Here is a 17,960-nt window from a genome sequence, read left to right as displayed (position 1 = left end):
TTAAGACTGAATTAAAAGTCAAGATCTAGCGACTAACTACAGTTGACCTTTGAAGTAGCCCACCACCATGACCACCAAGTCAAAAACCCACATGTAACTACAGTCATCTGCAGCTGCGGTTCTACATCTGCAAATCATGTAGGTATATAGAATCGACTGAAAAAAATATCCGTGTGTAAGTGGGCCGTGTTGGTCAAGTGTTAGTCACTCAAGTCATGTCTGACTCTTTGTGACTCCATGCACTGTAGGCCCACCAGGCTCCTCTGTCCATGGAATTCTCCAGGCAAAAATACTGGAGTGGGTTGCCATTTCCTTCTCCAGGGGATCTTCCTGACCCGGGGATTGAACCTGGGTCTCCCGCATTGTAGGCAGACTCTTTACTGAGTCACCAGGGAAGACCATGCTGGTCAAACCTGTGCTATTTAAGGGTCAACTGTATATGCACCAATAAGCTGAAAGTAAATAGATGAAAAAGATATACCATAAACACAGTAACCATAAAATAGGTAAAGTGGCTATATTAATATCAGAAAAAAAAAGACTTTAAAACAAGCAGATATTTGAGATAAAGACTAGAGATATTTGACAATAAACACAATCAACACATCGCAAAGCTATAACAATTATAAATGTATATGCAGTAGAGCCTTAGATGGTTTGAAGCAATTATTGTGACCAGGGGCCACGTTTGGAGTTCACTTCAGTTCAGTTGCTCAGTCGTGTCCGACGCTTTGCAACCCCTTGAATTGCAGCATGCCAGGCCTACCTGTCCATCACAAACTCCTGGAGTTTACTCAAACTCATGTCCATCAAGTCGGTGATGCCATCCAGCCATCTCATCCTCTGTCGTCCCCTTCTCCTCCTGCCCCCAATCCCTCCCAGCATCAGGGTCTTTTCCAATGAGTCAACTCTTCACATGAGGTGGCCAAAGTATTGGAGTTTCAGCTTCAGCATCAGTCCTTCCAATGAACTTAGTGTTGGACAAAATCCAAACAGTTCTGATAAATACCCCTTCAAATTCCTTGAACAGAATGTTACCTTTTTAAAAAATAAGTATTTCTCTTGAGCACAGTGACCTCTAGTGGTACTAATATAAACTTTTTCATAGAAAGGTTCCATTCCATAGAGTCAGTTAGTTAAAGGATCCTAGAGGATATGTTGTAGAATCCTTTTAATCACGTGAGTGCTGCTCTTTTTAATATCTATTATGACAATAGCAGTAAGCCAGGCCAAGTCTGTCTAATAACGTTATAGTGAAGTAGGAGCTAGCTAGAACTAACCCCTTCAGCAGTAATTTTCAATTGTGGCTGTATATTAGAATCACTAAGGGAGATTTTTTGGAATATTAATGCCCAAGCTACCCTCAGCAATTTTGATTTCATTACACTGTTTTTAAAGCTCCCTGGGTGATCCTGATTTGTAACTAGGGATGAGAATCACTGGCCCTAGCATAAAGTAAAAGCTTTCCTCATAGTAATGAGTCTCCACATTCACTAACATTATAAGTGCATTAGTGTGCTTAGCTAGAATTTACTCTCTAGCTTCAGGAAGCACTTCAAGATTGAGTCAGAGAAACTATCTTCCCAGACCAAAAGTATGTCTTGTTAAGACCCCAGCAACCAGACTGACAATCCTGGCCCCATTATGTTGAAGACTAAATAGTTAGAGAAATGTCGAGGAAGATCTCACAGGCCTTGCATCATGGCCCCCGAAAAAAAGAGGTAAGTGTAAATCAGGGACTTGCACACATTTTCTGTAAAGGGCAAAAGACGAAGTATTTTAAGCTTTGTGGCACTTAATCTGTTGCAATTACTCAACTCAGCCACTGTAACACAAAATGTCACAGGGTACCCATTCTTAGGCAAAGAACTCATAACTTGTTACAGGGGCCCAGGCACTCTGGTGATGGTCCTCCCAACAATGACCAAGGCAAACAGACCTATCTCCCTTTACCTCTGCCACATCGATTATATTTCTTTACAGCTAGATTTTTTGATCCTTGGCAGTGAAAAGGATTCATTTTCTAGAACCCAGATTTCTTGAAGGTATGTTATTAACCAAGATAAAAACAATCTTTTAATAGGATCACATCCAGCCTTCTTCAAGCTTCAGTCACTTAGAATCCCAGGGAATCTAGAGGTGGATAAGACATAAACTTAGGCATCTGTCATAAGAAATGGATGATTTGACCTTCCTTATGTAGGTTAGGCTGATTCACCTGGGCTCACCAGTTCTTGAAGGGGGTAAGGAAGTTTGAACCCTTAGTAGCAGAGAATTTTCTGCACAGAAATTCTCTACTCTTTCTGAGCAGAACTCTCAGCCTCTCAGTGTTAACCCAGATGAGGCACAAACCTTGCACTAGAATTGCAGAGTAGAGCTGGGCATTGTAAACAGCAGCCTAAGGATCTACGTCCCCTGCAAGCAGATGCAGACAGAAGTCTGATTGGCTACGAAACTGAAAATATGGGCTTTTAATTGAAATGGTGATTAATTATAAAGACAGTTCTAATTTTGCTTGGTTTAACAGATTAGAATTCATGCACTCATCCATGAATTCATTCATCAGATGTTTAGGTGTTAATAAGCACTAGGCAGTGAAGAAACAGAACAAGGTACCTACGGTCACCATGTGCCTTGCGACAGCATACCTGCAGAGAAGTAACCCGCATCCCAGTGTTCTCCTATGGAGGTCAGTGTGCTGAGAGCAAGGGAACCTAAACCAGACTTGAATACACAACAGTTTACAGAAGTTGGGGGAAAAACATGTATTTTACCACGAAATTAAACTATGCTGATACCATGTTTCAACACAAGATTGGTAAAAATCAACAACGTTGATGGCCCATCATGTGGCTACACCACATGTACCAAATGGGCAATGTCAGAGAGAAATAGGCTCTCCTATTTCTCCTGTTTCCACCAGGGCAAACAGTACCAGCAAAAATATAAATGCACGGACCCTCTGACCCAGCAATTCAACATCTAGGAATTATCCTAGATATATACACAGGGTCAGACATGTGACATACTGAGTAAGGTTATTCACCGCAGCACTGTAATAGTAATTAGAAACAACTCTCACATCCATGAATAGAAAACTGATTAAACTGCTGTTACTTGTAGCTCAAAAACTCCAAGGAAATCAGGGAGTCCCTTTCAAGGCATACAAGGTCCTACACGATCTATAATCCTACATCCTCCTTCCTAAACCATCGCTTCCCACTCTTCCCTCTGTTCACTGCCTCTTGGCCTCCTAGCCTCCAACTACTTTAGGCCTTTGCTGTACTGTGCCCCAGAAGTTGGTGTGGCTTACTCTCACTTGCTCAAATGTCACCGTCAGAAACCTCCCTGGACCAGTCCTTACACAAATGCAACCAATCCCCTATCCTTTTGTATCATCATTCTCCGTATCATTTATTACCCACCTGGTGTTTGTTCATCTCCCTTCCAGAACTCAATGAAGACTGAGCTCAAAGACTGTTCACTTCTATATTCCAAAGCTAACAGTACCTGGCACACTGGAGCACAAAAGTTTAATGCACAAATTATCCAATATCCAAGCAACTTAATAGTATGCAGCTTTAAAAAATGCCATTTTTACTCATGTAAAAGATCTCTAAGGCCAGTCCAGGTTGGATGCATGAGACAAGTGCTCGGGGCTGGTGCACCGGGATGACCCAGAGGGATGGGATGGGGAGGGAGGCGGAAGGGGGGTTCAGGATGGGGAACACATGTAAATCCATGGCTGATTCATGTCAATGTACGGCAAAAACCACTACAATATTGTAAAGTAATTACCCTCCAACTAATAAAAATAATTGGGGGGAAAAAGATCTTTAAGATATTAAATGAGAAAAACAAAGCTTATGTATTTGTGTTAAGAGAAAAAAGGAGGGTCTCCTTGATGGCTCATTAGTAAAGAACCCGCCTGCCAATGCAGGGAACATGGGTTCGATCCCTAGTCCAGGAAGATCCCAAATGCAGCAGGGCAACTAAGCCCATTGCTACTACTAAGCCTGCACTCTTGAGGCGCCACAATGAGAAGCCACTGCAACGAGAAGCTCATGTACTGCAACTACAGCCCTGACTTCCCGCAACAGAGAAGGCCGGACTGCAGCAACCAAGATCTAGCACAGTCATAATAAATAATTTTTTTAAAAAAGAAACAAGGAGAGTGGCAGTCCAGTGGTTAGGACTCAGAGCTTTCACAGCCAGGTACCAGGTTCAATTCGTGATTGGGCAATTAAGATTCCACAAACCACACAGTGCAGCCAAAAAAAGGAAGAAGTTTCTATGTACAAATGACAACAATGGTTGCTTTTGGGGAGGTAACTGGGTAGTTCAGAGTCAGGGGTAGAGCCTTCTTGCTATATACACCAAATCAAAAAGTGACATGAAATGGCAAATAGGTTGGGCCAGCAGCCTGTGGGAAATGGGAAAAGCATTGGCTTTGGCAACTGGCTTTGAGGGCTCATTATTTGGCTACATTCTGTGTTCTAGAATTACCCTTCTATCCAGCATCTTTTCCCCATTAGGTCTGGAAAGAAAATAACCAAGTTATTAACACCAACACCAGCCAAGACCCCAGGTATTTCTACTTTAACCATGCCTTCATCACATCTTCCCAGTTATAAAATTACATAAACATCTTCTAGACTATTCAACCTTCCCCTGTAAAGGTCTCCAAGCAATTAATTGCTCAGAGCCAGATCTAGTGAATTCTTTGCTACTGTCCTTCATTGAAAACTGTCAACATGTCAGCTTTACAGCTTTCAATTCCTACTTAGCTTACTATATCCTGGAAAACACTCAACTTCAAGATAGGCTACACAATGATGAAAATCACAATACTACACTATCATTCATTTAACCTAGTCACAAATTGGTATTATTTCAAGAACCCCCCAAAGTTTCTTCTTTCTCAATAGAGGGGACATGGTAAAACACAGCACTTCACTTTGCCTTGATACTTAGCTTAGTTCAAAGCCTGAAGGAGAACTAAAGTGAAGTCCTGTCATGCTTTACTTACCTCTACACCTAGGAGAGAGTGCCAAGAAAGGTTCTATGTCCAAAGCAGTGTCTGACATGTTCAATCAGCTACCAGGTTAATAATGGAGTTAAATATGAAGCAACACTTTTCAAATCAATCACACAATCCATTTAGCAGTCCCAACCTTGAAATTTTTTTAAAAAGGTGCACTGTGCCAGCCAGGTCATCAAGATGAATACCAAATGTGGGTACGGGGTTGTCATGGCTACAAAAAAGGTATTGACCTACATACCCTGTACTCCCTTTCCTGCAAGGGTAAACAGAATTTTCTGTGCTTACTAAATTCATTTTTTGCCCCTAACCCCTCTTCCGTATTTTTATCCTCTCACAACTAATCTCTAGGATGCTGCTAGTAATCCATCCCAAAGCTACAGAATTAATGATTCCTACTATGGGCTCAGAACTCCCAATTCCACAAATTGAATGTCAGGACTGTTTATTCTCTGCAGATTTATTGTTGAGTAAACTTATCTTTATATATACAGAACAAGTAAAGCTGACCAAGTGCAACAAACAAGCCTGCTGATTACACATAGCTTTACAGCAACCATGTAACGCAGCCAGTTGTCAAAATTTCAAAAACAAAAGCATCCAAACTTTGAACATACTAATGATCATTCAAACCAGTAAACATGAGGCAGATCAGTATTCCCAACTGTAATGCTATCCAGTAATATTGTTTGAAAGTGTCAGGAACAAGGACAGATAGCCGTGCCATCAGCACTAAAAACTTTGTTTTGCACCAAGGCTAGAGAATACATGAAAAAGTTTGACCAGAAAATTCAAAATTAACTGTCACTGTCCTATGATGCTTAAAGTCCAAATAAACAATCTACTGGTGCTAATATTCTAAAGTCAGATGCTGCCAAAAAGTAACTACAGTGAGGTGTTGCTAAATATAGTTTGAATTTACAGACTGCTTTAGTCTCATTAACATTTCTGATTGACATCTTTAATTCCTTTAATTACTTTGCACCAGCCTGGCAAAATAAGATGAAGTATGTTGGTTTTCAGGAACTGAAGAAACCTAACTTGGGAATTAATATCTCTGCTCAAAATAAGGCAATTCATTTGAAGAGACAGAAGAGACTATCTAGGCTGGATAATTTTGCAAAGCTGGTTTACATAAAGGTTTTGTTCCAAATTCAGACAATTCCTCTAACATGCAAAAGTTTTGTTATAAAACTTCTTTAAAACAAAAGAACATTGAGTATAACTTTCTAGAATGGAGAGTTCTAACGTGATACCACCCCATCGAACAGCCTGAAAACCTCTAGTAAGTAGGCTTTTGCAAAATCCAGCTTCTCCAGCATCAAGTCCAGCTACTTCTTACTTAGTTCCTGGTGTGCTCACTTAGAGCAAGTCAGTAGTCCCTACAGCCCTACATAAGAAATTAGCCTTACTGCTAACATCTAAGAATACCAACTCTAACAGAACTTAGGGACTTGTCATGATGCATCCATGCTGTTTAGGGAGACCCAACTCAAGTTCTTACCATCTGACCCAAAGCTCTACGGGTAAAAAGGAATTTTCCAAGTGTGTATATATATATATATATATATATTTGTTAATTATGTTTAAGACTTATCATTAAACTTTAAATGTAGGTCTGTATGAATATGGTTAATATCAAGGTTGACTCCTGAAGCGTACCAAACTAAGGAGTATTAATATTGAACACAAATCAAAAATCTAATTAGAAACATTTTATTTTAAATGTGCCAAATAAAAATCCACATTTTCAGACCATAGGATGTTAATACATTCAACAAAAATTTGTATTATCTTACTGCTGTAAATTTACAGAGTAATAGTCCAGATCCATTTTGATTAGATGGTTGAAATACCCTCCCTAAGTTACACTTTACAGACATCACGAATCCCTTATAATAATGTAAACAAAATAACTTTTCCCTAAAAGGTGAACTTGAGTACTTCAGTCCACTCTTTCAGGACTTGCACTTCTTCTCGGACTTCCTGATGGGGAACGACTAAAAAGAAAAAAACATTTAAGTTTGGAACCAATTAGTGTCTAACAAAACTCTTCTTGCATGTATGTCAGAGTGAAACTAAGTTAAGAAATGCTAAGGTGGCCAAAGGGTAGTAAGCTCCTATAGCAGAAGTGTGAAAAAAAAAACCAAAACAACCCTGTAAGGTTTAACAGCCTCTTCACTAATCTTACAAAACTTAGGTAAAGTTAATTATTTGCTTTTTGGAGATTTGGGGCAGGGTGGGGGGGGGGGGGGTCATCTATGAAACTCTATTTAGTAGTTTAACATATAGCACCAATTCTCCAAAGAGCTCAGGGAAGTAGCAGTAAGCAAAATTCTGCAGAGGCCACACTTGACAGTTAAGATATGGCAACAAATTATTTAGCTTACCTTCTTTTTGGAGACGGAGATCTGGACTTTGATCGGCTGTCAAAACATGAAAAGGTTGTGTTTTATTTTTGTGTGAAAAGTACTATCCAACCCCTTCAGTTACAATACAAAGAAATGAACCCCCAAAGTGTCCTGAGGTTAAACTATACTGCAGTTAAACTGGAAATAAAAACCCTACCACTTTTTTCTTTTGCTAAAAGTCAATCTTCTAACACTTGTTCTTCATAAAATAATCTTTCATACTCTAAGCACAATGATCCCAGAATGCTTCTCCATACATCTATCAAATCCAACACAGGCCTCTTAATACAACCCCCAATTCACCAAGTTTTCATTATAGCTTGGACATGACATAAGCCCAAATTCACCAACTTTTCACTATAGCTTGACATGCCCCTGCTGACAAAGTCAGCCAGAACAGGCCACGTATAAAGGAAGTTATAAAGTTTGGTTTACTAATAAGATGACTGTGCTCTTCAACTTACTTCTAAGCTCATAGCTAACAAATTCCAACAATTCAAAAACACTTTGAACTCTGGATATTGGTGCCACATAACTAAAAGAACATCAATAAGATTTTTACTCTACCTGCTTCGAGGCCGTGAAAGAGACCTGGATCTTGATCTCGACCTGGACCGGGATCTTAATAAAAACAAACACATTTATACCCAATTAATTTATACCAATTACACCTTCTGAGTACCTTTTTAAGGTAGGCTAGAAAGAGGCTAAGACTGACCAAGATGCCCTATCAGTCTAAGACTGGACAAATACTTGGAACTACCATTTCAAAAATCTATCGTGAGTTTCTGTACAGACGTACAATATTCTTAAACAGAGTGTAGCATCCAAGAAAATTTATGGCATTTGAGAAAACTGGTGTTAAAAGAATCCTATCAACCTCCTGAATGGAAAGTTCGCTTCTTCAGGTGTTAAGTTCAGTGAAAACTCCTATGACTGGGTAGAGCTCTGTTCATGGATCAACAAACTATTTATGGTTCAGGACCATCAATTTGTCAACACACACCAAATGAGGCTGACATATACATCTTGAGGTCCTGCGACCAGGTTAAATGCATTTGGTTAAATGCATTTATCTATAGAGTTCAGGTTTTTCAACTGGACAAGTTTTTCAATTCTGGCATTTATAAAGACTGTGCCATTACTGAGTAGCAATAATTTTCAGTAACATTCCCTACCACTGACACGAGTAGCATTGTCAACTCCTTTTATTATCTAGAATGTTATCAATTTCCATAACCTTTGAAAACAAAAAAATGCTGAAGGGTCCAATTTGACTTTTAACTTCTCAAATTTCAGTGTCTAAACCAAATATCTGGTCAAACAAGCCACATTCAATCTATGTGTATATTATCCTAAATTTTCCATGGTCTCAACCTTCAAAAAAAGAAAAATTTTAACTTGCTTCTGAATCTCTTCCTTGTTCTAATAGGCCTTATCAGGGACCAAGTAACTATCATCTTTTAGTGCTATTATCATGTGTCTATAAACTAACTTATAGGTAAATGACAGTAGATCTCAAAAGATATAAAGCTGACTCCAGAAGTTTTCAACATGTTTACCCAGAGTGCTCACTGGAATGATTTGAAGATTTATACCTTAGACCGCCCCCCCCCAATCACCTCTGTAACGCCCTTAAAATCTTTAGTTGGCTTTTCTTCATTTGGACATGTTCATAGTGAACTTTTTTCCCCAAATATCTTCTGAGGCATTCCATTTCAATTAGGTCCGTAAGATACTCCACCGCTGTCATTAAGACGGGACAATCCAAATACAAATAAGGGGGAAAAAAGGTGCTACATACTGGAAATACCTCGATCCTTTTATAGAACCAGACCTAGATCGTCTGAGTGAAGCTGATCTTGATCTACGAAGAGACACAGATCTTGATCGCCGAGGAGATGCTGATCTTGACCTAAACATTAAATCAAAGTAATTTCAGTGTGATGCCAATTAAACTTCACCACTTCTTACCAGTTAAAGTTTAAACAAGATCTCTCACCTCCTTCCCCTGCTCCTGCTGCGTGAGCGAGAGTATCGTCTACCTCTGGATCTCGAATGTGATCTAGACCGTGACCTATTTTTCAAGTCAGAAAAAAATATAATATTAGATGGCAACTCGTTTTAAAGTCGGTATGCCTCTGCTGAAACCAAATCTCAAAACTATTTAAATTTAGTGTCTCATTTGGAAATAAAACTCTGGGCCTATTAGTTGTCGTTTTTTTTTTTTTTTTTTTTTAAACTACCTAAAAAAAGATTTGTTAAAAGCTCAATTACATTTTAGATTAACATAATATAAAACACTGTAATGTGTATTTAAAATAAACCTTGCAAGTTTGCAGGTCGACCCTCTTTGGCCCATGGTCTAGTAGATCTAGACGATCTAGAAGTATCTATAGCCGATCGCTGCATCTAGATGTTTTCTTCAATCTACACGACGATCAAACTGACAGCCAAATGAGCCAGGTGAGGCTTGATTGACGCAAGAAGATTTTTCTAGTTGGGAATGTGGTCAATCTGGTGTTCCTCTTTCTAAACCGGAGGGGCCCCCAATTGTAAGCCAAATTTACTGTTACGGCGATCACCGTCTCAAATTTTCTGCCCTTTAAAGAATAAGGTGAAGCTAGGTGTAGATGACTCGAGGGGATCTGGCCTCTTATGCTGATCACCTCAAGGTCTAGGAGGATCTTAATTGTCGGATTTGCAAGGCGCCTCAGCATGATATCATAAGGCTCGTGACATTCTGAATCAAGGCGACTGACTCAAACGAAGAAACCTGAAAGGTTTTGACCAGGTTGATTATTAATACATTAACATTTCTTTAATTAAACAAAAATTGTAAAATACACCTGTAACAATTAACATTCAAGTTTACAGAAAAATACGTTTGTGCCTTGCTAATAAAAAAATTACTTGATTAACTAGTACACTAACCATTCCTTTATTAAAATAAATACCTGCTTCTTCTTCGGCGGCTATAGCGATGACAATCATAAGCATAATGTCCCTTTTCGCCACACTCATAGCATCTATCATTGGGATCAAAGGGACGTCGGGCAGGTGGTCTATCAAATCGAGATCTCCGAGGCATGCCTGTTGATAGTTCAACTCTCACTCGGGAACCACAAATAACTCTACAAAAAACAACAATAAAATTGTAATGCTAAAAAAAAAGTAAGCTCTGTATTTAGAACTTTCCAATCACTCTCTTTGCCCTCAGAAGCTCCAGCTACATCTTGTTTTTTTTCCATTTATTTTTATTAGTTGGAGGCTAATTACTTTACAATATTGTAGTGGTTTTTGCCATACATTGACATGAATCAGCCATGGATTTACATATATTCCCCATCCATATCTTTATAAGTCCTTCAAACTTCACTTTTGCTTTCAGTTCCTGTCTTGATAAAGTGATCAGCTAGTTATTTAAAAACTCCTCCAGACTACAGAATTCAAGCCTGGCACAGGAATATTCTCACCAAGATCTCACTTACTTTCCATCCAAGCCTCGAACTGCATCTTCTGCATCTCTAGGGTCTTCAAATTCCACAAAGGCAAATCCTGGAGGATTTCTGGCAATCCATACAGTTCTCAAAGGCCCATAATAACTGAAAGCCCTTTCTAACTCTCCTTTGCCAGCACCAGTTCCCAGGTTACCAACATACACCTTGGTTTCTGTTTAAAAAAGGCAAAGAAAAGAGCGCATGTTATGCAAATAATCTGGCCTAAGTTTGAATTCTTTGCTTAAATCCATCTTTAACAGTGCAAAACATACTTAGTACTCTATCAAGGACTAAATTTAGTCTTAAAACCAACGAAGTTCGTACAGTTCTGAAAAGCTAAACGAACGAACCAAGTTCTTAACATTCAATGGGGGGCTGGGAGCCCCGCGGGAAACCTCCAAACGCGAGCACACCAGCGTGGTGGGATACTCCGAGGCGTGGGGCGGAGTCCGCCCCGGTCCCGCCCCCGAGTCCCGGCAGCCCCAGGCACACGGAGCGCGCGCGGGCCGGCGGCGGCAGCGGCAGCGGCGTTCTCGGTGAGCGGGCCCCAGCGGAAGGCGGACCGGGAGCGGGGCTGCGCCGACTCCTCTACTCTGCAGCACGCGCCCCAGGCGCAGGCTCGCCCGTGACTCCAGCTCCCCGCCCCAGAAGCCATAAACCGTGCTCGAAAAAGCCAAAAGACAAACACCGGCCGCCAGACTTAAAGATCCCGCTTCCATTCCCACTCAACAATCAGACCGTTTGACGAGAATGCGCAACTCGAAGCTGCCAGTTTTCTAAGTCTTAAATTCATCCTTTCTTTTATTGCTGCGACCACATCTGTCAGCTAAAGTGGCGGGAAAGCGCCAAAGAAATGCGCCACCATGCTCGTCAATGTGCGCAAAATGGCAGCCGAGGCGGGGGGGGGGGGGGGGGGCAGGTGGGGGACGGGCGGGCAGGCGGGCAGCTCGAAGAAGGGCAACAACAAAACAGTGATTGAGGGCCTGGCTCGGGCTGGGCGGGAGACTAAAATGCCCAAGAACTGAAAGATACCCGCCAGAGACCTACCCCAGCCACCCGCTGTTCTCCTGCGATACCCCGCCGCCGCCGCCTCCAGCTTCGTATGGTGTGCGCCGAAGCCGCCATTACGCACGCGGAATAACCGTCTCCCAACCGCCGCGCCAACCTCACGACCTCTAAATACTCACTACACCCACAGCAACCTCCCTTACTGGCCCCCAGCCTCTTACCTCCTCCGTACCGCCCATAGCGCGACATGATGACTGGCCTGCGAGCTGGGCTCTTTCAGCTCGCAGCGCCCAGAGAACGATCAACACAAAACCAACGAAACCGCCTCACTCCCCAACGGTCCCGGCGGCACTACGAGGAAGCGCCTGGGTTCGCGCTTATATATGCGGCAGCTGGGTTTCGTTGCGCATGCGTCATCTCGACGTTCTGCGCGGCACAAAGGAGCTGGGCGGAAACAGCAGAGAAGCGGTGCGGAGGGAACTCGTGGGGTTGAAACGCGAATCCTGGGCGGAGGGATACGTTTCCATGGCAACGCGGCGATCCAGCCTGTAAACCCTTGGCCCTTCCCCACGTAGTCCTGCCCCCTCCCCTCCCCCTTTTCCCTGGGTCCTACTCATTTTCCTTCCCTCAGTCTCCTCCCCCCCCCCCCCGCCTTCATTTACGCCCCCTCGCATCTAGGGACCCTTAGCTGTGGTAATCTTTCAGATGCTCTAGACAGGCCTCATGAAAGGCTGTAAGGTTTAGCCGCCGATGTTGCTGCCGTCGCCGCCTTTCTGCTGGGGGACCTGACCTCGACTGCTACTCATTGATCTTTGGGGCTCGTCAGAGGTAATCGGGAGCTTGGGCCAGGGTGAGAACCCGCTAAACCCCCACGTTCTGAGTAGTGGTCCTCAAAACCACCATGGGCCTCGAAAGGGGTGACGCCCCCAAGGGACCGCCAGCCCTGAATCGACCCTTCTGCCCCTTCCGAACCGGCCACCAGTTTTCCCCAACACCGTCCGAGTTCTCGGAGTCAGGGGGACAAAGGAGTAGAGGGTCCCCCCCAACCTCCTTTTATTGAAATCGTGACATAACCCTAAACCCTTAAATCATTTGTGGTAGTGGCAATTCTGAAATCATTAGCATTTGACGCACAAAGTGATAGCTGTGCTTCCTTTCTAGTGCTTTCTGCTTTGCACTGTAGTACCACATCTCATCCACTAATACTGTATCCTGAGGATGGGGAGTTTCTTAAGTCGTCTCTGAGTAAGCAGTCTTGCTGCTCAGTCATTCTATATATCAAATAAGTGAAAATCTTTTGTTAGAATCGCGTAAAAAATGCAGTTTCAATTTTATACAATGTATTTGCCAGACACCAGCTCTGTAAATACAGATTTCACTTTTACCATCCATTTAAAAAAAGGCATTGCACAGTAAATACTTGAAATACATGAGTTGGAAATGTTCCACAAAACAAGAGGAAATTCTTAGGTTTTTTTTTTTTTTTTCTTTTTTCATCTGCTGTAACTTCACTTGTTATGTATAGATGTGGGATACACAGTACAGGAGGAAGGGGACTTAGTTAAATTAGCATGTATTCAGGTAAATAAAAAATGAATTCTTTCAGAGTAATACTAAGAATTTCCATTATTTCCATAACTTTTCAAATTATGGAAGGAATTGGTCTTATGTTTTTGTTGTTATCTACTTAACAGAGATCTTCTTAAAAGGATTAAACAAAACCTATCCTTTACATGATCATTTATATACATTTTAAATAGAAAGAGCATAGGTACAAAGCATAGATAATTTTAAAAAATAGTGCTTATTATACTGCATAGTTTCTCATAGACTTCAATAAATATTTTGGGGGCTCTGAATACAAAGTCTACTGTACAAAAGAATTTTTGAGCATTTTGAGCAAATAACCATGTAAACAGTATGAAAAGAAGCAACTGTCCAACTTACAACAAACTGATTTCAAGCACATTAAAGGGAAAGAGGTAAACCTGGACTGGCTTGCCTGATTCTGTAACTTAAGTCTCTCTCATTAAAGGAGGGACAATTCTAGGCTGGGCTTTGCTAACCTCATTGCCATGAAAAAATAATAGTACTGTGTACTTCTTTTGTACCCCGTTATATTGAAAACTTTCTCTCTAAGAACAATTCTTTTCACTAAATGTCAGTCCAATTAGGGAGATATTTTTGTACAGTTCTTTTATTCCTACTGATTGTTTTTAAATCAGTTTCACATAAATTTCTGCCTCTACAATTCTGTATTAATTTAAGGTCAAATTCCCAGTTTCAATTTGAATGTGAAAGTTAATTCAATTCAACAAATATTCTAATATTTCCTATATGACTTTTTTAAATCTTAAGTTTCTGTTGTTAAATATTAATATTATTAGTTTAATGAAGGGAAGGGTAATTCTTTTGAAAGCTGCAGCTTTCAAAGTGTATCTACATTCCCTAGATTCAGTATTTCCAGAGAAACATTAGAGAAATATTCACCTTTTTTAATGGAAGGAAATATGAAAAGAGGATTTAATGTTAACTGCCTATAATAAAATGAAACAAAACAAAGGAATTAACCTCCCAAAAAAATTCACCTTTTATCTTTATTTTTGGTTTCACTTTTAAGTCATTGTCATCATTTTATTTGGATGTGAAAACTTTAAAACAAGAAAAACAGTTTTAGACCTTTTGCTACATGTATTACTTTTTAGTCAGAGATAATCTTTATTTTAGAATAGTACTACCAACAATGGTTCCCCTCCCCACCCCCCCAAGGCTTTCAGGATGTTAGTTCCCCCACCAGGGATTGAGCCTGGGCCCTCAACAGTGAAAATGCAAAGTCCTAACCACTGGACCTCAAGGGAATTTCCCCAATATTAGTCATTTAATATATTTTTATGTATGTTCTGTGTATGTTTGTCCTGAGATGAATCCAAACAACTGTGTTCAACTACAGCTTCCTTTTTTCAATATTTCATACTCTGCTATTCCCTCTGGAATATCTTAAAATTCTGGGAAGAAACAATTATTAGAGACAGGCTTATAAGTCTTTCATACTGTATAAAGAAATTAGCTTCTCATTAGCTAAGTACTGGACTGCAGTTAGTACTGAAGTATATAGGAGGGAGAGGGGAACAACAGTTAAAGAGCCACAAATGCTTTGACCAACTCTAAGGAGTAAGTAAGTTGTGATTTAAGAGTGCCCCACTGATACAAATACTCCTAAATGGATGGTGCATTTGGAGCAATCCAGGAAGAGTGAGGCTCTCTGAGGAATGCCTATTATGTTAAAAAGTGTGAAACTATTAACTGTCATCAAGCCCTAAACCAATCACTTGTGTTGTTCCTTCTTTAAGAAAGACTATTAATGAAAGTGACTTGATCAGCTTAATGTCATAATTAGAGCTAGACTAGTTTAGACTTAGAGTTTAGCACTTAGCACTATCTAAAAATTTAATATGATCTGGGCCCTTGGACAAAATTGAAATTTCCTCAAAGCCGGGGACAAAACTCTGAAACATGGTGCTGGCCATCCTTCAGTGGCCACTCCTAAGATGTCTCTCTTAACTCAATGACTGCAGGAAGAGCAGTTGTCATTTTTCTTCTTTGACTCAATGCACATAGAGAAAAATCATCTGACACATATAACATGAAAAAACTCAAAAGAAAGGTTTTTCATGAAAAGTTAATCCCCAGGAATCCCAAAATCACACCCTGAAACCTTCTTAAAGGTTCTATACAAAGGTATTTGCCAATGGAATGGGGAGATATGTATTTGTGAGCAATGTGGAAACTGTCACTTTTATCACCAAATTTAGCCTTGGAGGCTAATTTCTATGAGATTAGGTATACCTTAAAAAAAAATTACATATTTATAGGGAATTATCTGGTGGTCCTGTGGTTAGGACTTTCTCTTCCATTGCTGGGTTCGATCCCTGATTGGGGAACCAAGATCCTGCAAGCAGCACAGTCAAAAACATAAAATGAAACACTAAAAAAAAAAAATTTAGGGACTTCCCTGATGTTGCAGTGGCTAAGACTCCTTGCTCCCTTCGCAGGGGGCCCAGTTGGATCCCTGGTCAGGGAACTAGATCCCACTGGCCTCAGTTTAGTGTTCAAATGCCACAACTGAAAGATCCTGCATGCTGCGTTTAGGTGCAGGGAAATAAATTTTTTTTTAACTTTTTAAAATGGATAGAATCTATTTCAAAGCTTATGGCAAATGGATGCATAAACATCCATTAACTCTCAAATAGATAATTAAAGTAAGATTGTATATGAAAGAAATGCCTTGAAATTAAGAGATAAGAGGACTTCTCTACCAGATCACTAGTCTAACCACCTCATTTTTCAAATGAGACTAAACCTAGAATTGCAGCATGATGAGTGCAGTGGTTCCCAAATCCTACTACAAAGGCAGTCAGTCTGTCTGAGCTTGAATGAAAATTTCTCCGGTCTCAGAAAAATATAAACTATTGCCAACCATTCTTTCTTGGGAAAAACCATCCTTTTTTTCTGTTAAAATATTCCCCCCATCATTTTTTAAGTGAAAGAATGCTAAGAACTTTTTTAAAAATTTCATGTGTTTTCTTGATAGAAAAAGTGTGTCCTCTCTGTCCCCCAATTTTTTCAGACCTGTCTAGTTCTCCAAATTCAAGGATCCAGAATTTCTAGTAAAGAACAAATCATGACTTGACCCAATAAAAAATAGAGAAAAAATCAGACAGTAAGAAATCAAAGTAAAAGCAGAAAAAATGTCTGTCCTTAATAAAAATGCAAATTAAAACTGCATCCTATTTCTATCAGGAGTGCAGTGAAATTGCCACTTATACACACTAATGGGAATGTGAAATAATACATTTGAGGAGGTCAATTTGGCAATGTGTTTTAAAATTATTAAGTTACATGTATATTTCGGACTAGTAATCTTGCTTCCTGGAATTAATCATAGATGCACATAAAGATTTATCTGGAAAAATGTTGGTAAGATACTATCTTTTCAGAAGTTGGAAATAATTTGAAAATCAAACATAAAGCATTGGTTAAATGTTGTTGTTCAGTTGCTAAGTCTCGTCTGACTCTTTGTGACCCCAAGGACGCAAGGCTTCCCTGTCCTTCACCATCTTCCAGAGTGTGCTCAGATTCATGTTCATTGAGTTGGTAATGCTATCTAATCATCTCATCCTTTGTTGCCCACTTCTCCTTTTGCCTTAAGTTCTTTCCCAGCATCCGGATCTTTGCCAGTGTCGGCTCTTTGCTTCAGGTGGCCAGCCTATTGGAGCTTTAGTTTCAGCATCAGTCTTTCCAGTGAATATTCAGGATTGATTTCCTTTAGGATTGACTGCTTTAATCTTGCAGTCCAAGGGACTCTCAGGGGTCTTCTCCAGTACTACAGTTTGAAAGCATCAGTTCTTCAGCGCTCAGCCTTCTTTATGGTCCAACTCTCACATCCGTACATGACTGCTGGAAAAACCATAACTTTGACTAGATTCACCTTTGTCAGCAAAGTGATGTCTTTGCTTTTTTAATACACTGTCTAGGTTTATCATGGCTTTTCTTCCAAGGAGCAAGTGTCTTTTAATTTCATGACCACCATCACTGTCTGTAGTGATTTTGGAGACCAAGAAAATAAAATCTGTCACTGCTTCCAGTTTTTCTCCATCTGTTTGTTATGAAGTTGATAAGACCAGATTCCATGATCTTAGTTTCCTGAATGTTGAGTTTTAGGTCAGCTTTTTTACTCTCCTCTTTCATCTTCATCAAGAGATTCTTTAGTTTCTTTTCACCTGCTGCCATTAGAGTGGTATCATCTGTATACCTGAGGTTGTTGATATTTCTCCTGGCAGTCTTTCTGGTTTTTTTTTAATTGGCAGTGCTAGGTCTCTGTTGCTGTGCAAGGACTTTCTCTAGTTGCCATGAGTGAGGTCTACTGTCTAGTTTCAGTGTGCAGTCTTCTCATTACAACAGCTTCTCTGTTCGACTTCAGTTTTTTTGTCGTTAGTGGTT

The 17,960-nt window shown here is 40.3% G+C and overlaps 2 protein-coding genes across 6 annotated transcripts in view; one reads left to right on the top strand and one right to left on the bottom strand.

Moving 5' to 3' along the window:
• Positions 1–6,741: 6,741 nt before the first annotated feature.
• Positions 6,742–12,329, bottom strand: SRSF7 (serine and arginine rich splicing factor 7). Of its 3 annotated transcripts, none has more exons than XM_065929408.1 (8): positions 12,182–12,329; positions 10,944–11,124; positions 10,410–10,586; positions 9,455–9,529; positions 9,257–9,367; positions 8,020–8,073; positions 7,432–7,467; positions 6,742–7,041 (listed from the first exon to the last, which is right to left on the bottom strand). In XM_065929408.1, exons 1-8 carry the CDS (start codon positions 12,207–12,209, stop codon positions 6,987–6,989), a joined length of 717 nt encoding a protein of 238 aa, XP_065785480.1. In that variant the 5' UTR covers positions 12,210–12,329; the 3' UTR covers positions 6,742–6,986. The 3 variants fall into 3 exon arrangements, with proteins under 3 accessions (XP_065785480.1, XP_065785481.1, XP_065785482.1); XM_065929409.1 differs by having other exon boundaries at positions 9,266–9,367; XM_065929410.1 differs by having other exon boundaries at positions 9,290–9,367.
• Positions 12,330–12,626: 297 nt separating this feature from the next.
• Positions 12,627–17,960, top strand: part of GEMIN6 (gem nuclear organelle associated protein 6) — a 39,671-nt gene continuing 34,337 nt past the window's right edge. For all 3 annotated transcript variants that reach the window (XM_065929413.1, XM_065929412.1, XM_065929411.1), the window contains exon 1: positions 12,627–12,788. The gene's annotated coding sequence lies outside the window, so the exon portion shown is untranslated. The remainder of the gene's footprint in view (positions 12,789–17,960) is intronic.

This window comes from Muntiacus reevesi, chromosome 3, assembly GCF_963930625.1.
Source record: "Muntiacus reevesi chromosome 3, mMunRee1.1, whole genome shotgun sequence".
Lineage (NCBI taxonomy): Eukaryota > Metazoa > Chordata > Mammalia > Artiodactyla > Cervidae > Muntiacus > Muntiacus reevesi.
This window is presented reverse-complemented; position numbering and strand designations above follow the sequence as displayed.

What these genes read in the sequence shown, in the direction of transcription:
- SRSF7 (XM_065929408.1), bottom strand. Translation starts at nt 12,209, where the DNA reads ATGTCGCGCTATGGGCGGTACGGAGGAG. An exon ending in GTTCGAGGCTTGGATGGAAA is followed by an intron (nt 10,587 to 10,943) that starts GTAAGTGAGATC and finishes TGTTTTTTGTAG; the next exon opens with AGTTATTTGTGGTTCCCGAG. An exon ending in AGCAGGAGCAGGGGAAGGAG is followed by an intron (nt 9,368 to 9,454) that starts GTGAGAGATCTT and finishes TTTAATGTTTAG; the next exon opens with GTCAAGATCAGCATCTCCTC.